The sequence below is a fragment of the Pongo pygmaeus genome, chromosome 9, assembly GCF_028885625.2.
Source record: "Pongo pygmaeus isolate AG05252 chromosome 9, NHGRI_mPonPyg2-v2.0_pri, whole genome shotgun sequence".
NCBI classification, from domain to species: Eukaryota; Metazoa; Chordata; class Mammalia; order Primates; family Hominidae; genus Pongo; species Pongo pygmaeus.
This window is the reverse complement of record NC_072382.2, coordinates 9,860,407-9,883,725: the sequence shown is the minus strand read 5'-3', so window position 1 is coordinate 9,883,725 and position 23,319 is coordinate 9,860,407. Positions and strand designations below refer to the sequence as shown.

Genomic DNA, 23,319 nt, shown 5'->3' with positions numbered 1-23,319 from the left:
TTGGACAAAGGGAGGCAGAAGATGGGAGGGAGTGAGGCGGAGGAATTTATTTCCTAGGCTGCCTTTCAGCTCAGCCATGGTCAAGTTTTACCAAAAGCTAGAGCTCCTGTCGGGTAGCACCACTGCCTCTTCCTGACTGGGTGGCCTGGGGGTCCTAACAGCTCCTCTCTGCTGCCTGGGCCCTGAGACACTGCCATTCATTGGTGTGTTCCCTTAGCACTGTGCATGCTTCTGTAAACTGCCCTTAGTTAGTAAAGTCCCTTCATTTACCCCATTTGAATGTCACCTGATTCCTGAAAATGCAGGGAAGACAATCTGGCCTTTAACTGTCTGGGACACCCCCACTGTTCCCACCATTCCTAATCCCCCACCTTCTGAACCCCAAGAGGACAGATCCAGGCAAGGAGGCCAGCAGCTTACAAAGCTGTCTTTATTGGTTTCTTTTCTTTTTTTTTTTTGAGACGGAGTCTCACTCTGTCGCCCAGGCTGGAGTGCAGTGGCGAGATCTCGGCTCACTGCAAGCTCCGCCTCCCGGGTTCACGCCATTCTCCTGCCTCAGCTTCCCGAGTAGCAGGGACTACAGGCGCCCGTCACCACGCCTGGCTAATTTTTTGTATTTTTAGTAGAGACGGGGTTTCACTGTGTTAGCCAGGATGGTCTCGATCTCCTGACCTCGTGATCCGCCCGCCTCAGCCTCCCAAAGTGCTGGGATTACAGGCGTGAGCCACTGCGCCCGGCATCTTTATTGGTTTCTTGCTGCCTCACAGAGCATCAGGGTCTGTCCCTCCTGGGAATGTGGCATTTGAGGAGATAAATACTTATTTTGGCCCCCGCATTTCAGTGGGGGGAGGTTTAATAAAAATAGTAATATAATAACAATATAATGACTGTCATCAATAGTAAAATGCGCCCTAGGTTCCCCTAATACACAACTGGTTGAAGCTTCGAGAAAAAGGACCCCCCTTTCTGGGAAGGGCCAGAGTGTGCCCGGAGACCCTCCAGTGGCCCCCACTGGGTACCCATCTCCCACCAAAAAGCCCTTATAAATACCCTCCCCATCCTGTCCCTGTCCAGGATTCTCTTCCCCGATGGGAGGATTGGCTGACAGTGTCAGCCCCGCCCACCGCACCCCTCCCCAGAGAAAGGACCCTTTGTTCTCCAGACTCCCTCTCTCCGCCATCCCTCTTTTTGTCTCCCTCCTCTTCTTCATCGCTCCTCTTTCGTCCCTCTCCCTTCTTCCTCTGCACGGCTTCTACCTCCTTCCAATTCCTATCACCTCCTCCTCCACTTCCTTCCTCCTATCCTGTCTCTCACCTCCTTCGCCTACATCCTTTCCCTCCTTCTCTACTTTCCCTTCCTCTGGATCACCGCCTGTTTTTCTCACCAAGATGCTAAGCAGAGACCAGGACATGCCCCATCTTGGCCTCAGCTGCGAGTCAGACAGTCCACAGATAAGACCTCCAACCTGTTCCCAGAGACCCAGTCCCTCTCCATCCCTCATCCCAACTCTTACAAGCCTCTGGGGGCTTGGCACTGGAAATAAGAGCTTTGGCACAATCACCCCTGGACACCAGGACAAAAGGGGCCATTCTATTCCCAATGGCTTAGAAAGGCTGGGGCTGGGAACAGAGGGGTAAGGCAGGATGAGGGCTGGGAGTCAGGATCCCCAAGTCCTGGGAACCCAGGCAAGTCTCCCAGTCATTGCCCAGCCCGGGTCCTCCCTGAGTCCGAATTTCCATGTCCCGGACCAGCCGGAGTATGGCATTCCTCAAGCTCTTCGCTCCCTCATGTCCTTCTGCCCTGGGATTGGGGTGGGCCCTAACAGAGGGCATCAAGGAGAGCTCTCCAATTCAGGGGATAGGGGGAGGCTTCGGGGCCGTTCTGAGACCTGCAGGAGAAAGAAAAGGAAGTTAAGGGGTAGGATCAGGGGGGACTCTTTCCTCACAGGGCCAGTGGCTCCTGGAGGCCCCCTTAGGACCCATCACCCACTGTATCAGGGCCCCTGGAGGAAGCCAGATGTGAGGTGAGGAGTGGAGGTGGTAAATGGGTCACTGGAAGAACCTGGAGAGCTCCTACTTAACTTTGAATGGACTCAAAGTCCTTTTTTTTTTCTTTTTTCTGAGACAGAGTCTTGCTCTGTCGCCTAGCCTGGAGTGCAGTAATGGCATGATCTTGGCTCACTGCAACCTCTGCCTCCCAGGTTCAAGTGATTCTCCTGCCTCTGCCTCCCAAGTAGCTGGATGACAGGCATGCACCACCACGCCTAGTTAATTTTTTTTTTTTTTTTTTTGGAGACGGAGTCTCACTCTGTCACCCAGGCTGGAGTGCAGTGGCATGATCTTGGCTCACTGCAACCTCCGCCTCCCAGGTCAAGTGATTCTCCTGCCTCGGCCCACCAGGTAGCTGAGATTACAGGCATGCGCCACCAGGCCCAGCTAATTTTTGTATTTTTAATAGAGACAGGGTTTCACCATGTTGGCCAGGCTGGTCTCGAACTCTTGACCTCAAGTGATCTGCCTGCCTCAGCCTCCCAAAGTGCTGCGATTACAGGGGTGAGCCACTGTGCCCAGCCTCAAAGTCCCTTTGTTCATTCACTCCATTCTTCCTTCAGTCGACACACATGCTTTACTCTGGGCAGAAGAATGAAGCCTGACCCCCACCACTAAGGAGCCCACAGTCAAGAGAGGAGAACAGGCACCAGAAGAAACCCATGGCACAGCAGGAGCTGCAAGGAAGGTGTGGAGGGAGCGGGGTGGCAAAGGTGGCACCAGCCCCAGGGAGGCAATGACTACCTGACCAAGCGGCCAGGAAAGCTCCTTTGAAGATGATCCTGGTGGGTCACCTGGAGGGCAGTCTGGTGTTGGTTAAGGTGAAGATAGAGAAAAGGCATTCAAAACACAGGGGACTGCAGGGGCAACAGCCTGCAGGTGTGGAAGAACATGGCAAGCCCCAGGGCTCCGAGTGGCCTGGTGTGACGGGAGTGGGTGGATGTGTGTGCTGTAGATGTGGCTGCAGGGGGAATGGGAACCTCCCCGGCTTCTCTTAGGTTTTCCCCTGTCCTCATTCAGAATGGATTGCTCCCTCCTCTGACCCCCCAACTCCCTGCTGTGGGCTGGGCCTCTATTAAGAATCCCAAGAGTGGCCGGGCGTGGTGGCTCCCACCAGTAATCCCAACACTTTGGGAGACCAAGGTGGGCGGATCACTTGAGGTCAGGAGTTCGAGACCAGCCTGGCCAACATGATGAAACCCCATCTCTACTTAACATACAAGAATTAGCTGGGCATGGTGATGCACACCTGTAATACCAGCTACTTGAGAGAGGCTGAGGTAGGAGAATCGCTCGAATGTGGGAGGTGAGGGTTGCAGTGACCGAGATTGTGCCACTGCACTCCAGTCTGGATGACAGAGTGAGACTCCGTCTGGAAAAAAAAAAAAAAAAGAATCCCAAGAGCTCCCCTTCTGTGGCACCTTCCCCATGCCAGGTACTATGCTGAGCCCTTCGCAGGTATCATCAGCTCATGCAGCCTCCCAGAAACCACATCATTTTACAGGTGAGACAAGATCAGGGAGGTTGGGCATTTTGCCCAGAGCCACACAGCTGGAACAGTCAGAGCCAAGATTCCCACCTAGGCTGGCCTGCCTCCGGGATCCTGCTGGCGCCCACTGGTGGGGTGAGACAGGTAAGAATCTGCATCTCGTAGAATCGAGGGCAGGGATGGGCTCAACTTGTTCCCTAGCCTAGGTCACTGTGCAAGGCCTAGCACAAAACAGAACTGCCTGACGTTTGAATAGGGGACGGACAAGCCTCCCGGACCCGCTCACCTGCATTAGGGAGGTTGCAGGGCTCAGCGATCCCTGGGGGCAGGACACAGACTCGCTGGACAGGGATGTCCAAGGTTTCCTCTTCACTGCTCCAGCAACAGACGAGGGGACAAAAATACCAAGATCAGATTTCAGGGATCCAAAGGGGGTGGAAACTTGGGGTGGGGGGTAGCACACAGGAGGCTGCGGGGCTGGCCTTACTGGGGTCTGCGTCTCCACCGAGGCCTTCGCTGCCCATGGAGGCTGGGCGCCGCAACGCCTCGGAGAAGCTGTGGGGCCGCTGTGGGCCGGAGCCGCGGGCAACTCGGCCCTTCTCTTCGGGAGCCTGTTGGGTGACAGTGCGGAGGGGCTGGGACCAGCAGGCACAAGGACAAGAGGCCCAAGGCACAACAGACCAGGACAAATGAACGCCACTGTGCCCCCAGCCTGGTTGTACTTAAGACCCAGGCAGCAGAAGGGTGAGTCCCAGGCCTTAGGAGTAATTACAGCGGCCCGTGATTGGCTAGAGCTCACCACAGAGGCCGGTGATTGGCTCAGCCTCACCAGAGTGGCTTGTGATTGGCTCCAGAGGACTAACCCGGGACTTGTCCCTGGCGCCCAGCCGCCCGTTGGCAGGGCCCACGTGTACTAGGTGGTTGAAGTTGGTAGGCGGCGAGATGAGCTTGGAGCGCACAAAAGGGTCCTTCAGCATCTCCCTGCGGGCGGAGGTGTAGGTAGTGGGTGGCGAATCTCCACCCTCCCTTCGACCCGCCCACAAGCGGGGGCGGCCCCGCCCAGCCTCAGCCCCTGCGTCGTGCACGCGCACCTGCGCTGCTGCTTCTGCTGCTCCTCCGACACGCGGAAAAAGAAGCGGCGCTTGCTCTTGGTGCGGAACAGCTGGCGCCGGCTGTTGTCGGTGAGGTCCGGGATGTCGAACTCGTCCTTCTCTGTGGGAGAAGTGGAGAGCCGGGCTGTGCTCACACGTTCCCAGGGCCCCGTCAGCTGGCATTCAGGGCCACACAGCCACACGTGCGCACTGGTGAACGCACACACCCGTACACGCGCACTCCCTCACCTGCCAGCTGGTTCCTGAGGTAGGTCAGGCGGACCTTCTCGGTGCCGTAGAGGAACAGTGAGCCCTCTGGATTGAGTGGCCGGACCTGGGGCAGCAAGCACAGCGGTCAGGCCACGCCTCCACCCCCGGCGCTACCCCAGGGCTCTGGCGGACCCTCACCTTCTTGAGCGGCACGGTCTGCACCCATTCTGCCCTCCTCACGTCAAACACATCGATGGAGTTCTCGCTGAACACTGTCAGGTAGGGGGCCGCGTACCCTGCGGGCACGCCAGGCACCTCTGAGCTGTTTCCCCCTCTGTTCCACAGGGAACACCTTGTCCCCTGCCACAGCACAGTAACTACCACGCCCCACGCTAAGGTCCTTCCTCTGAAGACTCCCTGTCGCCCGGCCCAGCCTCCACATCAAATCAGAGATAACCCTGGACCACTCACCACATGCCTGGCTCAGTTCTAAACACGACATGCTTTTCCTCCCTTAATTTTCTAACAACTCTGAGCAGGTACTACTGTTATAACCCCTAATTTCCAGATGAGGGAATGGAACCCCTGGAGCCATGCGATGGTTAAGGTCAGGTCACTCAGCTGGTCCTGAGAGCTGCGATTTGGCCCTGGGCAGCTTGGGTGATATGCGGCACCCAACCTGCAGGCCCCACCCCAAAGAGCCATTGCTCACAAAGGACACTCTGCCCCTCTCTTCCAGCCCTTACCCATCATGCTAGTTACTTGTGCATGCACCAGACTGCCCCACTGCCTCATTCTTTCATTCACTCTTCCACTCATTCCTCCAAACCCATCGCCCCTGGAGTGTGCCACCCTGGGCTGGGTGCTTGATGTGGATGAGGAAACCAGCCCCGGCCCATTCTGTGGGACCCCAGTGCACCAAGCCAGTCACGAAGTGGAGGTGATGAGAGCCATGACACAGGTCTGGACGTAGAAGTAATGAGGCAAAGAGAAGGAAAGGACCAATGATGGGGAGGCAGGGCGGGGAGCACAAAGGCAATGGTGACCACAGCAATCGCAGCGGTCATCTTTGGAGCGCCCACCAGCTCCAGGCCCTGAGCTGACACTGGGGCGGTACCTAGTTAAGAGTTTGCCAGGTAGAGGCCGGGGCCGGTGGCTCACACCTGTAATCCCAGCACTTTGGGAGGCCACGCGGGAGGATTGCTTGAGTCCAGGAGTTTGAGACTCCCAGCCTGTGCAATATGGCAAAACCCCATCTCTACGAAAAAATACAAAAATTAGGCTGGGCGTGGTGACTCACGCCTGTAATCCCAGCACTTTGGGAGGCCAAGGCAGGCGGATCACGAGGTCAGGAGTTCGAGACCAGCCTGGCCAACATGGTGAAACCCCGTCTCCACTAAAAATACAAAAATTAGCTGGGTGTGGTGGCGTGCACCTGTAGTCCCAGCTACTAGGGAGGCTGAGGCAGGAGAATCACCTGAACCCGGGAAGCGGAGGTTGCAGTGAGCCGAGATCATACCACTGCACTCCAGCCTGGCGACAGAGTGAGACTCCTCTGTCTCAAACAAAACAAAACAAAACAAAAATTAGCCAGGCATGATGGCACACACCTGTGCCCCCAGTTACTCGAGAGGGTGAGGTGGGAGGATCACTTGACCCCAGGAGGCGGAGGTGGCAATGAGTCAAGATTGTGCCACTGTACTCCAGCCTGGTGACAGAGGGAGACCCTGTCTCAAAAGAAAAAAAAAAGTTTGCTGGGTACAAACAAAAGGAGAGCGGCTCAGGCAGGAGAGGAGCATGAGCTCAGCCACGGAAAAGGAAGGTCCCCTGCAAGCCACAGAGAGTGGGACAGGGTGGTGTTGGGCTGGAGGATGCAAACTGGCACCAAAGGGCTCCAATGCCAGGCTCATGAGTTGAGGCGGGACCCTGTCTTCACCCACCCACTGAAGGTGCCTGGCACCCCTGCCAAGCCCTCTGCAGGCCTTACCCCAGCCCATGGGCGCTGCTGGCCACAACAGTTCATGGCCACGAGACTTGCGGCCTGCGCCATCCACGTAGATGCCAGCAGTGGTGAAAAGTAGCAGGAACTCACTGAGGCTAAGCTCCACGGCACCCAGTGCCTCACCCAGGCCCCCGCGGGATGGTGGCAGCTCCTCAGGCACCAAACCGGCCCCCAGCGCCAACGGCGCAGCCTCGTTGAGCAGCGGGTAGAGTGCAAAGCCACCGGCGGCGCCCACACATAGCCGGTCGCCCAGCAGCCCCAGGCTCTGCACAGTGGCGGGTGCCTGCAGCTCACGGATGCGGCGCTGCCAGGGCCCAGGGCCTGGGCCCAGCTGGTAGCAGAGCACCTGGCGCTTGACGGCTACACAGAGCACCGGGGTGCGGGCCTGCAGGATGCTTCCAGCTGCCAGCGCCTGGCAGCCTCGAGACTCAGGGATCTTGGCCCCTGCTACCTCTATGTTCTCCAGCTCCGCCAAGGCAAAGAGACGCACGCTGGGGCCACGGCCACACAGCACGACTAGCAGGCCCGCGCTGGGGCTCAAGGCCAGCTGCTGCACGCGCCGGCACTCCCCCACCTGGAAGATGTCTGCAGGGTTGGCGAGGGGAGAGTGTCACTTGCAGGTGGTTGAAGAGTGACCCATCCCCATCCTCCTCTGCCCGCTGGGGCTGCCCCTGCCCACGCCCACCCTAGCCCAGCCTTGATAGGTACCATTGCTGTGCAGATGGATGACAAAGAGCCCCTCCTCAGTGCCAAGCGCAAGTCGATCCTGGTCTGGTAGAGGGAGGCAGAGAGTCAGAGGTCAGAAGTCCCACTCAATGACACGGAGATTGGGCAGTCCACCTGCCCTGCTGTGCCTGTTTCTCTTGAGGAAGTGGGGGTGGCAATAATCCCGCTGTCCCTGCCTCACTGACCCTTCTCTCCCAGTCTGGACAGGCTCTTCCAGAGGGGTTGGGGTGAGGCCCATCACCTTGAGCTGTGGGATTTCGGGTAAGTCACGTCACCTCTCAGAGCCTTGGTTTCCCCTTATGTAAACTGGGGACAACGATGGTACTTCCTCACAGAGCAGCTCTGAGGAAGCGAGGAAGTGATGCAGGGGAGGGTTCAGCAGAGCCCCTTGCTCAATAAATCCCCTCCCCTCTGGTTCCCGACTGCTCCAGGGACCCGCACAACCTCTCCTGTGGCTCCCGCCCTGAAAGCGGGGCCTGGCTCAGGGCCTCAGCTGCTGGGAGACGCCGAGGAGCTCTGTTTCATGCCTCTTTCCCAGTCTTAGTTACAGAAGAGCCCTGCTGAGCCCCAGGTTCAAGGCTGAGCACAAGTGAAGCTCTTGGCAGCTCCACCCAGGAGATGTTATGAGGCTCTGGGTGGTTCTACAGCAGCTCCCCCAGTCCCCCAGCTTGTAGTGAGACAGCCAGGACTGAACCCTTGTTTCTCTCTTTCTAAAGCCTTTGTTCCGGCTGGGCACGGTGGCTCACGCCTATAATCCCAGCACTTTGGGAGGCCAAGGTGGGTGGATCACCTGAGGTCAGGAGTTCAAGACCAGCCTGGCCAACATGGTGAAACCCCTTCTCTACTAAAAATACAAAAAGTAGCCAGACGAGGTGGCGCATGCCTGTAATCCCAGCTACTCTGGAGGCTGAGACAGGAGAATTGCTTGAATCTGGGAGGCGGAGGTTGCAGTGAGCTGAGATTGCACTCCTGCGCTCCAGCCTGGGCGACAGAGCGAGATTCTGTCTCCAAAAAAAAAAAAAAAAAGCCTTTGTTCCTTCTACTCGCTTGAGATTCTTTTGGAAAAAGCAGAAACTGAGGCACAGCGAAATGGAGTGGGGATAAACCAGGCCCCCTACCTAGGGGCCCAGCCATGCACACAGGAGGCTGGAGCACATACGTGGTGCAAGGCAGTCTGTCTCGTGGCTGCAGGGAATGGGCAGTAGCAGTGGCCCTTGGGACTATTCCTAGACACCAGCACTCCCGCAGGCCTGGACTGCTCCCTCCAGTCCCCTCCGCCAGCTCACCGAGGATGGCAGCGCAGAGCGTGTGGGGCAGCAGCGGCAGCCCGTTGTCGTAGGCCTCCTTGAGTGTGTACACAGGCCGGGGTCTTGGCCGCGTGTCCAGCAGCAGCCGCTGCAGCTCACCCAGCACCTGCAGCCAGCGTTCCCGCTCCCCCTCGCTCTCCGCCAGCAGCAGCACAGTGCACGTGGTGGGCGGCACTGCCAGCTGGGAGGTCGTCACCTGCGGGCAAGGACCCTAGCTGGAGGGCCGTGGGCCAGAGCCATCTGTCCTCCCTCCCTTCCTGCCTCCAGCAGCCGCTGTGCCCCGGGGGCCTAGCGTGCACTGTCAGCAGCAGGGAGTAGGCCAGACAGGCACACAGACAACTCCAGAGCCATGCGACCAGTGCCATAATGGGGCAAGGACGGGCCTAGTGGGAACACAGAGGGCCCCAAACCCGGGCCAGGAGGTGAAGGATGACTTCCCAGGAGACCAGACATTTCTGCTGGAGCCTGAGGGACGAGTAACTAACCAGGAGTAGTCAAGGTAGGTGAGGGGCTGGGCGCCAGTGCAGGGCCGGCAATTCCGTGCAAAGACAGACATGAAGGACTGAGAATGTGGCGCACACAGGCACAGGGCGCCCTCAGAACTGGAGAAAGCCAGGTGTGGCCAGAGCAGAGAGAGGTGCCAAGGGAGAGGGCTGGAGAGGCCTGCAGGGTCAGAGCCTTGGGGCCTCAAGGGCTAGGTCAGGAGCACCCCGCAGACGATGGGAAGCCACAGCAGATCCTAAATGAGGTGAGACCTGGCCAGGTGTTCACGTGGAAAGCGTGTTGTGGTTGTGGGCTGGCCCAAGAGGGCAGTATGGAGTGGGGGGACAGTGGCCAGAGCGGGGACAGCATGGGGAGGTGGATGGTGGCTGCTCCATCTCATCCCAGGCACTCACCCTAAAGATGCGTGGCAGGTCCCTGGATTGGGCATGGATGACATCAGAGGCCAGGACGGGGGTAGCCAAGAACTGGGGGTCCCTGGGAGGTTCACAGAACAGGTCAGAAATCTCCCTGTCCCTGACTGCCCCCCTCACCACTAGTCCCTTGCCCCATGCCACTGCCCGGCACCCACCTCAGATCCAGGACCTGCAGGAGGGCCCCGCTGGGCGGGCTGAGCCTCGGGTCAGGGGCATCAAACAGCAGCAGGCGTGAGTCACTCAGGGCAGCAAACACGCGCTGCCAGCCCCGCCGGACACCTGAGGGTCGCGGCACCTGGCGGAAAGGCAAGCATGGGACGGCTGCAGGGGCCCTCGGCCCCCCATGCCCGTCTTCCCCTCCCTCGGCCCCCACTCACCGACAGAAAGCCCTCATAGGCAGTGCCTGTGCCCGTTTCGGGGTGTACTCCCAGGGCTGTGCGGAGGAGGTCAGGGGGCACGGGGCAGGGTGGGGCCTGTGGGGCACAGGTTGTGTGACAAAAGTAGCCGCAGGCTGTGGGGAAAGTGGAGAAGGTGGATGAGGTGAGGCTGGGAGGGGACAGCCCCAAACCAGGACTGGGGCATGTCCGGAGCCAGCTTCCCTGAAGCCACAGTGGCACCTGAACTGTCCCCAATTCCTCATCAAGTGAGAAAAGGAACAAAGCTGAGCAGTAGGAAATTTGACCAGCAGGTGCCAGTGACCCTGGGATGGGAGAAACAGCCTGGGTGTGCCAGGGCCACACACCTGGGACTATGGCTGGAGCATAGTGGGTGGGTGTGCGGTGGGGTGGGGACTCTCACCATCACAACCCAGGCCCTGGCGGCCCAGGCCCAGCATCAGCGAGGTGCAGCGGAGACACTTGGTCGGGGATGGGAAGCTCCGGGGGCGCAGCGTGTGTGAGCCGGGCTGGGGAGGGGGATAGCCATTACCCAAGGCCTCCCAGGGCCCCATGCCCCATCCCGGAGGGGTCAGGCAAGATGAGGGGCTGAGCCAGGCAACAGTGACCTCCGAGTCCCAGCCAATCTATGGCGGCAGACAAGCTCATTGCCACCACCTCCACCCCAATTGTGCCTGCTGGCCACGAGGCACGTGGAGTGTCCCCACAGTGCCCATTCAGCCTGGCAGAACTGCTTAGTGCCCCCACCCCGCTTGCCCCTCTGGGCACTGACCTTAGCAGGAAGAACTTCTGTAGAGACTGTGTTGGCAGTGGGTGCTCTGGGGAACACAGCCTGCAGGAGGGCGAGGGAGCAAGTGAGACAGGCAAGGGCGGGGCCCAGGCCCCCTACTATGGACCCACCTGTCCTCACCCCCATGCGCAGGCTGCGTCGGCCCTCCGGCCTCAGCTCTGGCTCCCCTCCATGCCTTGTGGCCTCTCCTGAGATGCCAGGGTCCTTGGCAGAATCCTTCTGGGGATGGGAGAGAGAGGAGCAAAGTCAAGGTCCCTGTGCCTCTCCCAGGACTTCTCCCCAACAAGCCCCTCGGCCTGGTCCTTACCTCTGAGCTCCGGAAGGACAGGAAGGGAATCAGGGAATTTGAGGGCTTGGTGTCTGCAAAGAGAGGGTGGGTCACTGGCCTGGGGTCCCTGGTCTGAGGAACTAGGGGCCAGGAGGGGCCTCAGTTCCCACCTCAGTAAAATGGGAAATGACCACAGGCGTGGGGCAGGGCTGGGCACAGCAGGCACTCAAGAAGTGCTGGTCACAGATGATGGAGTAAGCGGCAGAGTCCAGGAACAGACTCCTGTCTCCACCACCCTGCCAGGCCATCGTGGAGCCCCCTTGGCAAGCGGGAGGCTGTGGGGGAGCCTGGCTCCGGGGCAAGCAGTTGGCAGCCACTCACCCGCTGGCCCTCGGGCCCGCAGCTCCTCCCGCAGCACGGCGAGCTCCTGTTGCAGGGCCTGGCTCTGCTTCTCGGCCTCCTGCAGACGGCTGGGGAGAACAGCAAGGGCTCGCCACCAGCCTCTGTGCGAGCCCTGGCCCCCAGCGCCTGCCCCTAGCCTCACCGCTCAGCCTGCAGCTGGGCCTCCTGCACCTGCGTCAGCCGCTCCTGCAGGCCCTGCTTGGCACGGATCTCGGCCTCCAGGGCTGACTGCAGCTCCAGCCTGGCCGAGGCCTCCATCTTCTGCAGTCGCCGCGCCTTCCACTGGTGGTCCTGGTGGCCATGGAGCACCCGTATAAGATGCTTTCTAGGCCTGGCTGCCTCAGGGACACCCTCCTACCACAGCATCCTGCTACCCATGCCACCCAGCCAGGCTCAAAGCTCCAGCTCAGCCAATGACCCACTGTGAGCTCAGGGAAGTCACTATCTCCCATGAGCTCAGTGTCCCCACCTCCAGTAGTGACCTTCAGTAGCAGGGATGCTGAGCTCACGGAAAGTCAGTGACTTGCCCAAGCCAGCCCCCGGGGGCATCTCTGGGGCTCACCAGTGGCCGGGAAGGGAGCGTCTGGGTGCCTACGTTCCTCAAGGACTCCAGCTCCTCTGCCATCTTGGTGGCTAGGGCCTGCAGGTAGCCTCTTGAGACCTTCTCATCATTCACCCTGATGGGGAAGGGGCTCAGGGTCATGGGCTGGGCCCTCAGTCTCGCCTACGTTCCCCACCCCGACCCATCCCTGGCACCCACCAGCTGAGGATGTCAGCAAGCTGGGCCTCCCAGTTGCTCTCCGTCTCCCGCCGCTCACCCTCCAGCCGCTGCTTGCTCTCCTGCTCCTGGGCCAGCTCTGCTTCTAGCTGGGGCCGGCCAGAGGAAAGGTCAGCCCCAGGCCCCAGCACTCCTGGGACTGCCGTCTCCGTGTAGGTACCCCAGCACCCCGAGCCTCGTCCATGTCCACCCGGCTCACTGGCTACAGCTTGCCCACCCGCCCACTGGCTCCCCATTGCCTTGTCCGTCTCTCGTGCCCTCCATCCGTCCCCCTGCTCACCCGCTCCTGCTCCCGGCTCAGCCTCCGATTTTCCTCCTGCAGCTGGCACAGAGCCTCCTCCTTACCACTCGGCCTGGGGAGGAGAAGGCCAAGGCCAACGCCGTGACTCACTGCCCAGGCCAGGCCCGGCCCTTCCCTGCCACCAGCTGCCTGGCTCACCTGCGGCTGTGGGCCTGCTCCAGCTGCTCTCGCAGGGCGGCCACCTCCTTCCTCAGTTGGACCTCCTGAGGCCCACCCTCAGGGGGTCCCATCCCGTTGGTCTCAGAGGCTGTGTGGATGGTCTTGGGGACATGGAGGAGGTCAGGGCAGAGACCCAAGATGCCATGGCCCACCCACCCGGGACACAGGCCTGGCCCTGAGGCTCTGAGTGGGGTCAGGCTGGTAGGGAAGTGCCTTTTGCCAAGGGGGTAGGACTTGACTACCTTGGCCTGGGAAGACTCCTCAAGGCGTTGCTCCCACTGTCCCTGTAGTTGTGTCACCTGCCGGCTCAGGGAGGACACCTGGGCTTCCAGCTGTGAGGGGTGCAGAGGCAGGCCACTGCCAACTCTGCCCTCGGCAGCCCCTCTGCCCACCTTGCCATGGACTCGACTCTGCCAGCCACAGTGGACGTGAGGAGGCACGGACTCCCAGACTGCCCCGTCCCAGCCACCATCCCCTAGCCTAGCCTCTGCCAGCTACAACCGGGGGGCAGCATCTCCCACCAAGCTCCCCATGCTCCCTCCAGCCACACAGGAGGCAGGGCCCAGGTGCTGTCCCTACCCACCCTGGTCACCCACCTCCCTCTGGGCAGCCCGGGCTTCCTCCAGCTGGGAGCTCAGGGCCTGGGTCTGGCTAGCTGTGACCGCCTCTCTCTCCTGGGCCTCCTGCAGCCTCTGAAGCAGCTCCTCCTGCTGCCCCTGGGCCCTGCAGAGCTCCTGCTCCTGAGCCTGCAGCCCTGCCCGACCCTCGGCCAGCTCCTGAGGAGGCAGGTGAGGGAGCGGGGAAGGACAAGGCCCAGAGTCAGGCATGAACTGTCCATGGAGCCCAGGGCAACTCACCCACCTCACCCGGCCCTCACCCACCTCACCCGGCCCTCACCCACCTCACCCAGCCCTCACCTGGTGAAGCCGGTCAAGCTCCTGCCGTAGGTCACTGTCCTGACCTGGGCTACCAGTGGGGGGCCCATCCGTCTGGGACAATGAGGCCTTGTCCCTCAGCATCTCTGCCGGGAAGAGTCACTGAGACCTCAAGTGCTGGCGGCCCCAGCCTCTCAGCCCAGGAGCAAGTCTCCTTGGCCTGTTTCCCACACGCAGGCTCAGAGAGCGTAAAATGCTCCCCCAGGACCATACAGCGAGCCCGAGCCCAGGTGGGACTCAGCCCCAGCGGGGGTGGGCGGAAGGGATACCTGACAGCTTCTCCCGCAGAGTCTGCACTTCCTTCCGTAGCTGTTCCAGCTCCCGATGGTCTGTGGGGGCGTGCAGGGCCTCTGGAGGGAAGGTGGTACCCACAGGTGAGTCCACTCCCGCAGCAGCAGCCCCTAGAGCCAGCACACGCAGGCCCGGCCCAGCCGCTCCCAGTACCTTGGTGCTTCCTGCTCAGCTCCACCTTCTCCTGCTCCAGACACCGCAGCTTCCGCTCCAGGGCAGCCCAGGCCTCAGAGCTGCTCTCAGGACTGTGACTGTGGGGGGACAGGGGCCATGTGTGTTGGTAGAAACCTCACCCCACAGAGTCTCCTCCATCCTCCTGGATCGAATCACTCATTAATTGTGAAACAGCCAAAACAGACCCTGCCCTCGGGAGACCCCAGACTGGTGCCATGGGTGGCAGCCCAGGGCAGCAGCTTCAGGGCACAGGCTCCGGGTCCCCAGGCCCAAGTTTAAGCCCTCGTCCTGACCCTTACAAGCTGTATCACCTCGAACACAATGTATTTTAGCCTCAGTTTCCTCAGGGGAAGATGGTGGTGACAAGGCCTCTCCCAAGGGCTGTCGAGGACAGGATGTGGTGACAGTGGCCCGGCTGGCCCTGAGAAGTGGGGATCTGACCCATTTCCTTCCACCTCAGAGCACACCCGCACCAGGACCTCACTGCGGTCTCAGGCCAGCCCCTCGAATGGGAGTAGGTGGAGATCATCCCACCCATTTTGAGACAGAGTTGCTCTGTCACCCAGGCTGGAGTGCAATGGCGCGATCTCAGCTCACTGCAACCTCCGTCTCCCGGGTTCAAGCGATTCTCGCTGCCTCAGCCTCCCAAGTAGCTGGGATTACAGGCGCCTGCCACCGTGCCCGGCTAATTTTTGTATTTTTAGTAGAGATGGGGTTTCACTATGTTGGCCAGGCTGGTCTTGAACTCCTGACCTCAGGTGATCCACCCGCCTTGGCCTCCCTAAGTGCTGGGATTACAACCATGAGCCACCACGCCTGGTCCATCCCACCCATTTTACAGAGCCACAGAGTGAGGCCCGGGAGCAGTAGGGGCCTTCGAACCCTACACCTCTGGCTCTAGGTGCAGTGCATCCTCGCCCTTCGTGGAAGGCGCCATGAGAGCCATGTGCTGGCATGTGGCCCAGTGGGACCTGGGTGTGGCTTCACCAGGAGCCCGAGGGTGAGGGCTAGAGCACCTGCCACATGCAGGCCCTGGGGAGCCCTTCTGCCGTCCTTCCCAGGGCCCCATTGGGCTATGCACCCAGTGTGCTCCAGGTCAGGCAACCCCGAGCCTCCCACCAGGTGTGTGAGGACTAGCCTCACCTGCCCGAGGTGTAGGTGAAGCCCACAAATGGCAGGTGGTGGCCGGAGAAGGCCCCGTGGGAGGGCGGTGGCAGGGTCCCCTGCAGAGGGAGAGGGAAGGAGAGTCAGAGTCCACAGGCTGAGGACCGAGGACCGAGGCCCAGCAGCCTCCTGGGACCAGGTGCGACCGCCTCCTGCTCAGGTGGGAACTTGGGGGGGTAACACGGCCCAACCCAAACAGACCCCCAGCTCCCACAAGTCTCCTAGGAGCTGCTGGGAGTTTTCTTCCTTATATGGATTCTAGTTAATAGGATGATACCTGTGGTCAGAGGGCCTTCCCTCGCCACAGCCCACCTCAGTGCAGGCGAGCATGGGGAGCCTGTGGGAGATGCTCCCCCACCCCAGTTTGGCTGGAAGAGGCTGGGCCAGGGGATGGCGGCTAGAACGGGTCAGTCTGGGAGTCCATAAATCATAAGCCCTGGTGTCTGAAGGCCTCACCCTCAGCCTACCCCAGGGGACTTCAGAGGGAGGGTTCCCCCAGCCAACAAGGGGGTAGGACAGCTCCCCTTCTGCAGTGGCCTTTGCCACTCACTGGATGGTTGAGGGTGTCGTCATCCACGTCAAAGTTGGAGGTGTCCATGGGTCCCCGCAGCTCAGGAATATAGGGGGCTGTGCTGCTCGCCAGCCGCTCCCAGTCCACGCCTTCGAAGAAAGGATGGTTCCGGAAGTCATCCAGTCCACCACGGCCTAGCCGCTCTTCCTGGCGACACAGCAGCTGGCGGATCAGGTCTTGGGCGCTGGCTGGCACGTCAGGCACGTCTGGGGGGAACTGCAGGTGGTCCTGTGGGTGGGGGGAGGGGGCAGGCTGGGTCAAGTGTCCAGGAACCCAGCCTCACCTGCAGGTATTTCCAACCACACAGACTCGGGGGTCCCACTGCCCCCTCTGGAAGCCCAGAGCCTGGTGTCCAGACCTCGTGGTTCATGATCTTGCCGTAGGTTTCCACCAAGGACTCAGCATAGAAGGGCGTCTCCCCAAAGAGCAGCTCATAGGCGCAGACTCCAAGCGACCACCAGTCACACTGTGGGCCGTAGTGGCCGTTGCCTGCCTCCATGGCCTGCAGGATCTCAGGGGAGATATAGTCCGGCGTCCCTACTGCCACTGATGAATCCACCTGTGGGTGGTGGTGGTGGTGAAGCCATGAGGACAGCTTCGGGCTTGGCTGGGGCTGCTGGCCCCTCACGATGGCCGGGTCACCCCTACTTTGCCAGGCTGGCCTGCTGCTGCCCACCTGGGGCCTGGGTCTCACCCACCTTCCCCAGGGAGCCTGATGCCTCTGCACTAGGCCTGGGGCCTCCCATTTTCCTGAGAGCCTGGCCCGCCTGGTATCCCCTGCTCCCACTCTGGGGCAGGGTCCTTACCATGCCGTTGGTGTTGAGATGCAGGCAGGAGCCGAAGTCAGCCAGGCGAATGTGCCCGTTCACGTCCAGCAGGACATTGTCTGGCTTGACATCCCTGGGGGATGGCAGGCAGGGAGAGTGAGGGGCTTGACCTGTGTGTAAGTGGCCATTTAGGCACACGCCCAGGTGCACGTGCACGGTGTGTGCCAGCACCAGCTCACACACATTCCTGTGTGTAGGTGCTCATGTGATTAGCAACGTGTGTGCATGTAGATGGTCCCACAGGCCAGAAGGAGGAAGATGGCTAGATTGTAGAAAGGATGTGTGGGGACAACCCTTGTAGGTGGCAGAGTGTGCTGTGGGGGACGCAGGAGTCAGACTTCCCCAGTGCAGACCACGGCTTGGCCACCTGAGAGCCGAGTCACCTCGAGACAGGTGTTTCCCTGTGCTAAACTCTGACCCCTCAGCTGTAGGCCGGACACAGCAGCAGCCCCTGCCACAGAGGGCTCTTTGGTATGATTCCAAGGAAGCACACGGATGAGCTCCCAGAGAAGTGCCTGGCACATGGTGAGTGCTCAGCCGACATCAGCTGTCCCCAGCACAGCTGGCAGGGGTTGGGCAGGGCAGCGGGGCTGGGGCCCCACCTGTGGACATAACCCAGCTGGTGCAGCGAGTGGATGGCCAGCACCATCTCAGCCAGGTAGAACTGGGCCAGCTCGGGCGGGAGACGGTCCTCGAAGCGGCTCAGCAGCGTCAGGAGGTCCCCACCGGCATAGTAGTCCATCACAAGGTACTGGAGGTGGGGGACAAGAATCAGACCCAGGGGAAGGGTGCACCTGGCCACTTCACCGCGGTCCCGCAGGGCTCTGGGAAGGCAGGGCTGCATCTCCCAGCAGCTCTGGGCTGGCCAGTTCCCAGCCAGGGCTCAGGCAGGAGGCACCAAGCCCAGGAACTGGTGGGAAGTGGGGGTCTCTTGGTCCCAAGAGGGGTCTCTCTTTGGGCCCAGTGCCCCTGGCCCCAAGGGCCCTCTCCTGTGTCCCTAGGATGCTCCCGTCCAGCCCCGCCCCGTATCCTCACCAGGTACTCCTCATCTTGGAAGGCATAGTGCAGAGTGGTCACCCAACGGCTGTCCCCTTTCACGAGCACATCCCGCTCCTCCCGGAAACAGGCTGTCTGCAGCACGTTTGGGGAAGTAAGGGGTGGGGTGGGATCAGAGCCCAGGATGCCCCCTTGCCAGCTCATGGGATGGAGAAAGATTCTGTGAGTCTGGGAGCTCGGATGGAGGTCATAGTTCTACTGTCCCCTGTCTGGCTGCGACTGAGCCCAAGCCCACGCTCCGTGGCTCTGGGCCTCAGCATGACCATATGGAAAATGGGAATGACTCTGGTTGTTTTCAAAACGGTTTATTAGGCCTGTAATCCCAGCACTTCGGGAGGCCAAGACGGGCAGATCACTTGAGACCAAGAGTTGGAGACCAGCCTGGCCAATGTGGTGAAACCCCAACTCTACTAAAAATACAAGAAACTTAGTTGGGCGTCGTGGTACACGCCTGTAATCCCAGCTACTTGGGAGGCTGAGGCATGAGAATCCCTTGAACCCAGGAGGTGGAGGTTGCAGTGAGCCAAGATCACGCCACCGCACTCCAGCCTGGGTGACAGAGTGAGACTCTGTCTTAAAAAAAGGAGTTTATTGTAGGCTGGGCACAGTGGTTCACACCTGTAATCCCAGCACTTTGGGAGGCCGAGGCAGAAGGATCATCTGAGGTCAGGAGTTCGAGACCAGCCTGTCCAACATAGCAAAACCTCATCTCTACTAAAAATACAAAAATCAGCTGGGTGTGGTGGCAGGTGCCTGTAATCCCAGCTACTCGGGAGGCTGAGGCAGGAGAATTGCTTGAACTGGGAGGTGGAGGTTGCAGTGAGCCAAGACAGCACCACTGTACTCCCGCCTAGTTGACAGAGCGAGATTCCGTCTCAAAAAAACATAAAACAAAGAACAAAACAAAACAAAACAAATTTAAAAAATTAAATAAAGGGTTTATTGTGAGAAAGATAACAAATCAGTGGCTGCTGAGGGTGGCACCCTTTGCCTGGTCTGCAGCCTTGCCCACCCCCCCCATGCCCCATAGGCCTGGCAGCATACACCTCCCCCACACCCATTTGTAGGGTGCCCGAGGGCCCACCAGACTCCACACTGACCTCAGCCCTCTTCAGCATCTCCCACTTGTGCAGCATTTTCATGGCAAAAATCTGCCCAGTGTCCCTCTGCCTCACCACGGCGACCTAAGGCCACAGGGAGGACCGGGGTGAGCCCAGCCCGGTGTGAACACCTCCTCCCCACCTACCCCAGGCCCTTTGCTCACCTCCCCAAAGGCTCCTCGGCCGATCACCTTCAAGATCTCAAAGTCATCTCTCTGCAGACGCAGTTCTTTCACCTTTGATACGAAGGGGCTGGCTGAGGGGACACAGGGCGGGACTCAGAGTGCATGTAGGGAGGGCTCCATTCCCCTTCTCACCTTGGGCAAGCCAGGAGCTGCCACTCCTGTGAGCCCAGGCAGGGATGACCTCCCCAGGGACAGCCTCGGGCCAAGGGGTTGGCAGGAGCTGGTGCTCCTTTGGCCATGATCAGGAAGTGCGGGAGGTCAGAGGCCGGGCTCAGCTGACCGCCTGGTCCCTGGACCTCCCTGGACCCCTGGCCCCAGACTCTAGGCAGCCTCCATCCCAGGGGCTGATGGGACTTGTAGTCCTGCCCAGTCTGCGGCCTGACTCTGCTTGGCCAGGTCACCCTGGGGACCATGGGGACACCATTCCTACCCCCACCTCACAGTTCTTGGCCCCCTCACAGGTTCAGGCCAGGGCCTGTCTTAGGAAACTGGACGGGTGACATTCCTTATCCCCAGAGAGGCTTCTCTCCCATTCAGGAGCTGTGGGCCTGGGTCCAGGGACCCTGTAGGCACAGAGGTACCTGGTTGGGGGTGAGGCCTGCAGCCCCTAGGGCAGGGAGGACAGGCTCTATGCTTCCCACGTGGGGCCTCTCAGGCTGGAGGCATGGATGCCAGTCTGCCGAGGTGCCCACGAGACTCACAAACAGGACCAAGATGCCTTTCCCTGGTGCCAGCACTAGCCCCTGAAGGTGTGAGTGCTCAGGATGCCTCCAGGCCTGACCGGCTCTCTCACTCCCAGCCCTGCCTCCCTGTCTGGACGAGGCTTTTGTCTGGTCAAGAACGTCCTCTTTCCTCACATCCAAGATACCTCCAGGAGAGGCAACTCCAGCCACTCCCAGGCACTTTCCAGGCCTGGATTAGCCACAGGTTTTGGGAAGGAATTGGGTCTTAGGGAGGCAGGAGTGATCAGTCAGGATGAGGGGCAGCTGTGGTCTGGCGCCCTGCCTCAGTTTCCCCCTGCCAGGAGGTAAACTCCCTGCCAGCTGGGCGGGTCTGTGGGTGGGACAGAGAGCTGTTCCACAGGTTTATCAGGCAGAAGCCCGCAGCGGGGGCGGGGTGGAAACCTCATTACAGAAATTCATTGTCTCTTTCCCAGGTCTGTGTGTGGAGCTGGGGAGGAGCAGCCCCGGGCCTCCCCGTGGGAGGTGAAGCCAGCACCATAGGGACCCACCCGCCAGAAGAGGGCCGAAGCCCAGGCCCACAGGCAGGAGGATCCAGGCCTCTGGACAGGCCGCCTAATCCTCTGTCCTCCCACAGGGCATGGGGGCTCCGGGCAGGAGCAGGGACAAGTAGAGACAAGCAGGAGAGGAATGAGTCACAGCCCTTTGAGTTACCTCGGGAGATTGTCAACAGAGGGCCCCCATGCCGGGGTCCCAGGCAGAGGTGCTGGAGGCAGTCAGGGAGGAGCACACATGTGTGTGCAAACACACACACGTGTGTGGGTGTCATGGGGGGGGTGACAACAAAACAGGCAGACACGCATAGCACGAAGGCATACCCGGGAGACAGGCACAGAGGCAGGGGCCTCTGACTGCCTCGCCCTGGATGGAAGGGTTGGGGCTGGGGACAACTCCCTGGCACATCTGGGTGGCAGCCTCCCCCTCTACCCCAGGCCTTGTGCCTTCCCAGAGCTCAGGAGCGCCAGGAACGCTAGTTGCCCACTGGGCAAACACCTGCCTCACCCCGCCCTGGCCAGGCCCCCGTGCCTTTTCCCCATGGCCCGGCAGGGTGTGACCAGGGAACCCTCCAGCTGGCGCCAGTGCCCACAGTGGGTTCAGGGTCACCCCGGGCCAGCCACTCCCAATGACTCAGATGAGTCTCCCAGGAAAGGTACAGACCCATCTCCAGCTAGGCCCCCCTCCCCGGCCCCGGGGCCACAGCCCCCAAGGAGCTTGGCCAGCAGCCTGCACAGGCCAAGGGTTGGAGATCGGTTCCTGAGTCCAGGCTGCAATGGTCTTGTACGCAGGGAGCTGGGGGTGTGTGTGTTGGTGCGGGGGAAGGTCTGCAAGTGTGCGATACCTACAGATCTGTGTGTTTTGCAGTGCCAGTGCGGTCGGGGTGGTCTGCAGCGCTCCCTGGGTCTCTTCGTGAGCTGTGTGTCTCAATGCATCCGAGAGGAAGGAGAAACAGAGCCCGTGTGTCAGTGGGTGACATGCATGAGGGTCTGTGTGCGTCCTGCGTCAGGTGTGGCCTGTGAGCAAGGACATCTGTACGGGACTCTAGGCGGTGCACTAGGTACATGCGTCTGCGGTCAATACCTGGGCACAAGTTCGTGTGTGTGTGTGCATGTGTCGGGGTCTGTGAGAGGGAAGGAGCGTGTGTGAGAATTGGAGTGAGGGTGAGGTGTGCACGTGAGTGTGCGGGCCGCGGGGGTCCGGTGGTACGCGTCAGGGCCACTGCAGGGAGTCTGCGAGGGAAGCCCGTGGGGGTGCGGGTCCCTGCGGGAAAGTCTGCGGGTGCGGGGTCTCGGCGCGATATCCCTAGGTCCGCCCCCGCTCCGTGCCGCCCCGCCACTCACCCCAGCTCAGGAACTGCGCCACGCTGCGCTCCCGCCGTAGGGGGCCGCTGCTGAGCTCGTGGTGCAGCGCCAGCAGCAGATCGAGGAGGCCGTCGAGCCCCGGGCCGCCGCCGGCCTCGCCCCGCGCCAGCTGCTCCAACGCGCGCAGCCGCCGCTCCATGGCTGCGGCGGGAGCCTCGCTGCTCGGCTAGAGTCTGGCCGCCCGCATGCCCGCCTGTCGGGCCGTCAGTCCGCCCAACCGTCTGAGGCTGTGTCCGCGCGTCCTCCCCCCCACTCTCCCACCCTCCCCGCTGTCACCTTCCTCCGCCGGCGCCAGCGCGCCCTCACCTGGGCGCTGCGCCCCGCCCCCCGACGGACGGGCAGGTGTGCGCCGGCCAATGGGAGCCGCGGCTGGAGATGAAGGTGGGGGCGGAGGCGCGCGGGGGCGGGCCCAACTCCCGGCCAGGAAGTGGGGGGGGCGGGCCGGGGAGAGCAACTGATTTCTGCGAGGGGCGCGGTGAGGTTCCGCGGGGTCGGAAAGACTCCCCAGGTCCCCACGCGGCCCCAGACCCAGCCTTACCTGGGCCCTCGCTGGGCCCTGACCCAGGAGGCGCGGAGCACTGCAACTTCTCTCGCCCCCTGGGTCGCAGTCGCCTTGCCCTTGGCTAAGGGAGAGGGGCTAGGGACGCCTGCGGCCCCGGAGCCGGATGGGAATTGTAGTTCGCTCTCTCTATGGTTTGCCCGCGCTTGGCACCCATCGCCCCCCCCGCCCAAAAAAAAGTTTCTGAATCTTACTTTGATTGTATCATTAGAGTTGACGTGGGAGACAGGAAGTTAGGGTAGGGATGGTCACGCCCATTTGGCAGATGGACACACTGAGGCTTGGGAAGGAGGAAGGGGAATTGAGGGGCTGAGGACAAGGTGGCTCCTAAGTTAGACCCTGGGGTGGAGGTGGAGCTGGGCTGGTACCAACACCACAGGCGTTTTAAGCTTCAGTAGGAGCAGGGCCTGAGGTCTGACCTGGAACGTGAAGGGCAAGGAGAGGTCTGAGATAGGCTGGAGCAGGTTGGGAAGGGGAGGGGCTGGCTCTGTCCAGTGGTATTTCTGGTTTCTGTCCAGCTGTGTCCAGCTGGGATGGACCAGGCGCCATGAGGAGAGATCAAAGGGTGGGACATATCAGTGGCTTCAGACAACACTTTTTTTTTTTTTTTTTTTTTTTGAGACAGGGTCTCTCTGTCACCCATGCTGGAGTGCAGTGGCGCAATCATAACTCACTGCAGCCTTGACCTCTTAGGCTCCTGCCTCAGCCTCTTGAGTAGCTGGGATTACAGGCATATGCCACTACACCCAGCTAATTCTTATTTTACTTTTTGGAGATACGGGTTATTGTTATGTTGACCAGGCTGGTCTCGAACTCCTGGGCTCAGGCAATCCTCCCACATTGGCCTCCCGGAGTTCTGGGATTACAGACATGGGCAACTACACCCGGCCTAGACAACACTTTCTTTCTCTTTTGAGACAGGGTCTCACTCTGTCCCCTAGGCTGGAGTGCAGTGGTGCAATTGTGGCTCACCAC

The 23,319-nt window shown here is 60.7% G+C and overlaps 1 protein-coding gene across 2 annotated transcripts; it reads right to left on the bottom strand.

Annotated features, from left to right (window-relative positions):
- Window positions 1-413: 413 nt before the first annotated feature.
- Window positions 414-22,074, bottom strand: CDC42BPG (CDC42 binding protein kinase gamma). Of its 2 annotated transcripts, XM_054437556.2 has the most exons (37): window positions 21,765-22,073; window positions 19,166-19,257; window positions 19,002-19,085; window positions 17,881-17,976; window positions 17,448-17,596; window positions 16,825-16,918; window positions 16,377-16,577; window positions 15,998-16,246; window positions 15,427-15,506; window positions 14,263-14,360; window positions 14,088-14,168; window positions 13,801-13,904; window positions 13,480-13,659; window positions 13,126-13,215; window positions 12,863-12,984; window positions 12,704-12,776; window positions 12,406-12,512; window positions 12,208-12,322; window positions 11,788-11,936; window positions 11,625-11,713; window positions 11,283-11,335; window positions 11,096-11,194; window positions 10,958-11,017; window positions 10,589-10,694; window positions 10,168-10,301; window positions 9,946-10,085; window positions 9,770-9,851; window positions 8,853-9,069; window positions 7,549-7,611; window positions 6,826-7,425; window positions 5,037-5,134; window positions 4,878-4,962; window positions 4,629-4,749; window positions 4,401-4,518; window positions 4,025-4,148; window positions 3,824-3,909; window positions 414-1,888 (listed from the first exon to the last, which is right to left on the bottom strand). In XM_054437556.2, the coding sequence occupies exons 1-37, from the start codon at window positions 21,922-21,924 to the stop codon at window positions 1,832-1,834; spliced, it is 4,656 nt and encodes a 1,551-aa protein (XP_054293531.2). In that variant the 5' UTR covers window positions 21,925-22,073; the 3' UTR covers window positions 414-1,831. The 2 variants fall into 2 exon arrangements, with proteins under 2 accessions (XP_054293531.2, XP_054293532.2); XM_054437557.2 differs by lacking the exon at window positions 5,037-5,134 and having other exon boundaries at window positions 21,765-22,074.
- Between the last annotated feature and the right edge of the window lie 1,245 nt (window positions 22,075-23,319).

Coding starts and splice junctions, on each gene's coding strand:
- CDC42BPG (XM_054437556.2), bottom strand. CDS start 21,924: ATGGAGCGGCGGCTGCGCGCGTTGGAGCAGCTGGCGCGGGGCGAGGCC. Junction 10,086..10,167: donor CCTATGAGGGCTTTCTGTCG/GTGAGTGGGGGC, acceptor CCTTTCCGCCAG/GTGCCGCGACCCTCAGGTGT. Junction 1,889..3,823: donor CTGCAACCTCCCTAATGCAG/GTGAGCGGGTCC, acceptor TTTCTCCTGCAG/GTCTCAGAACGGCCCCGAAG.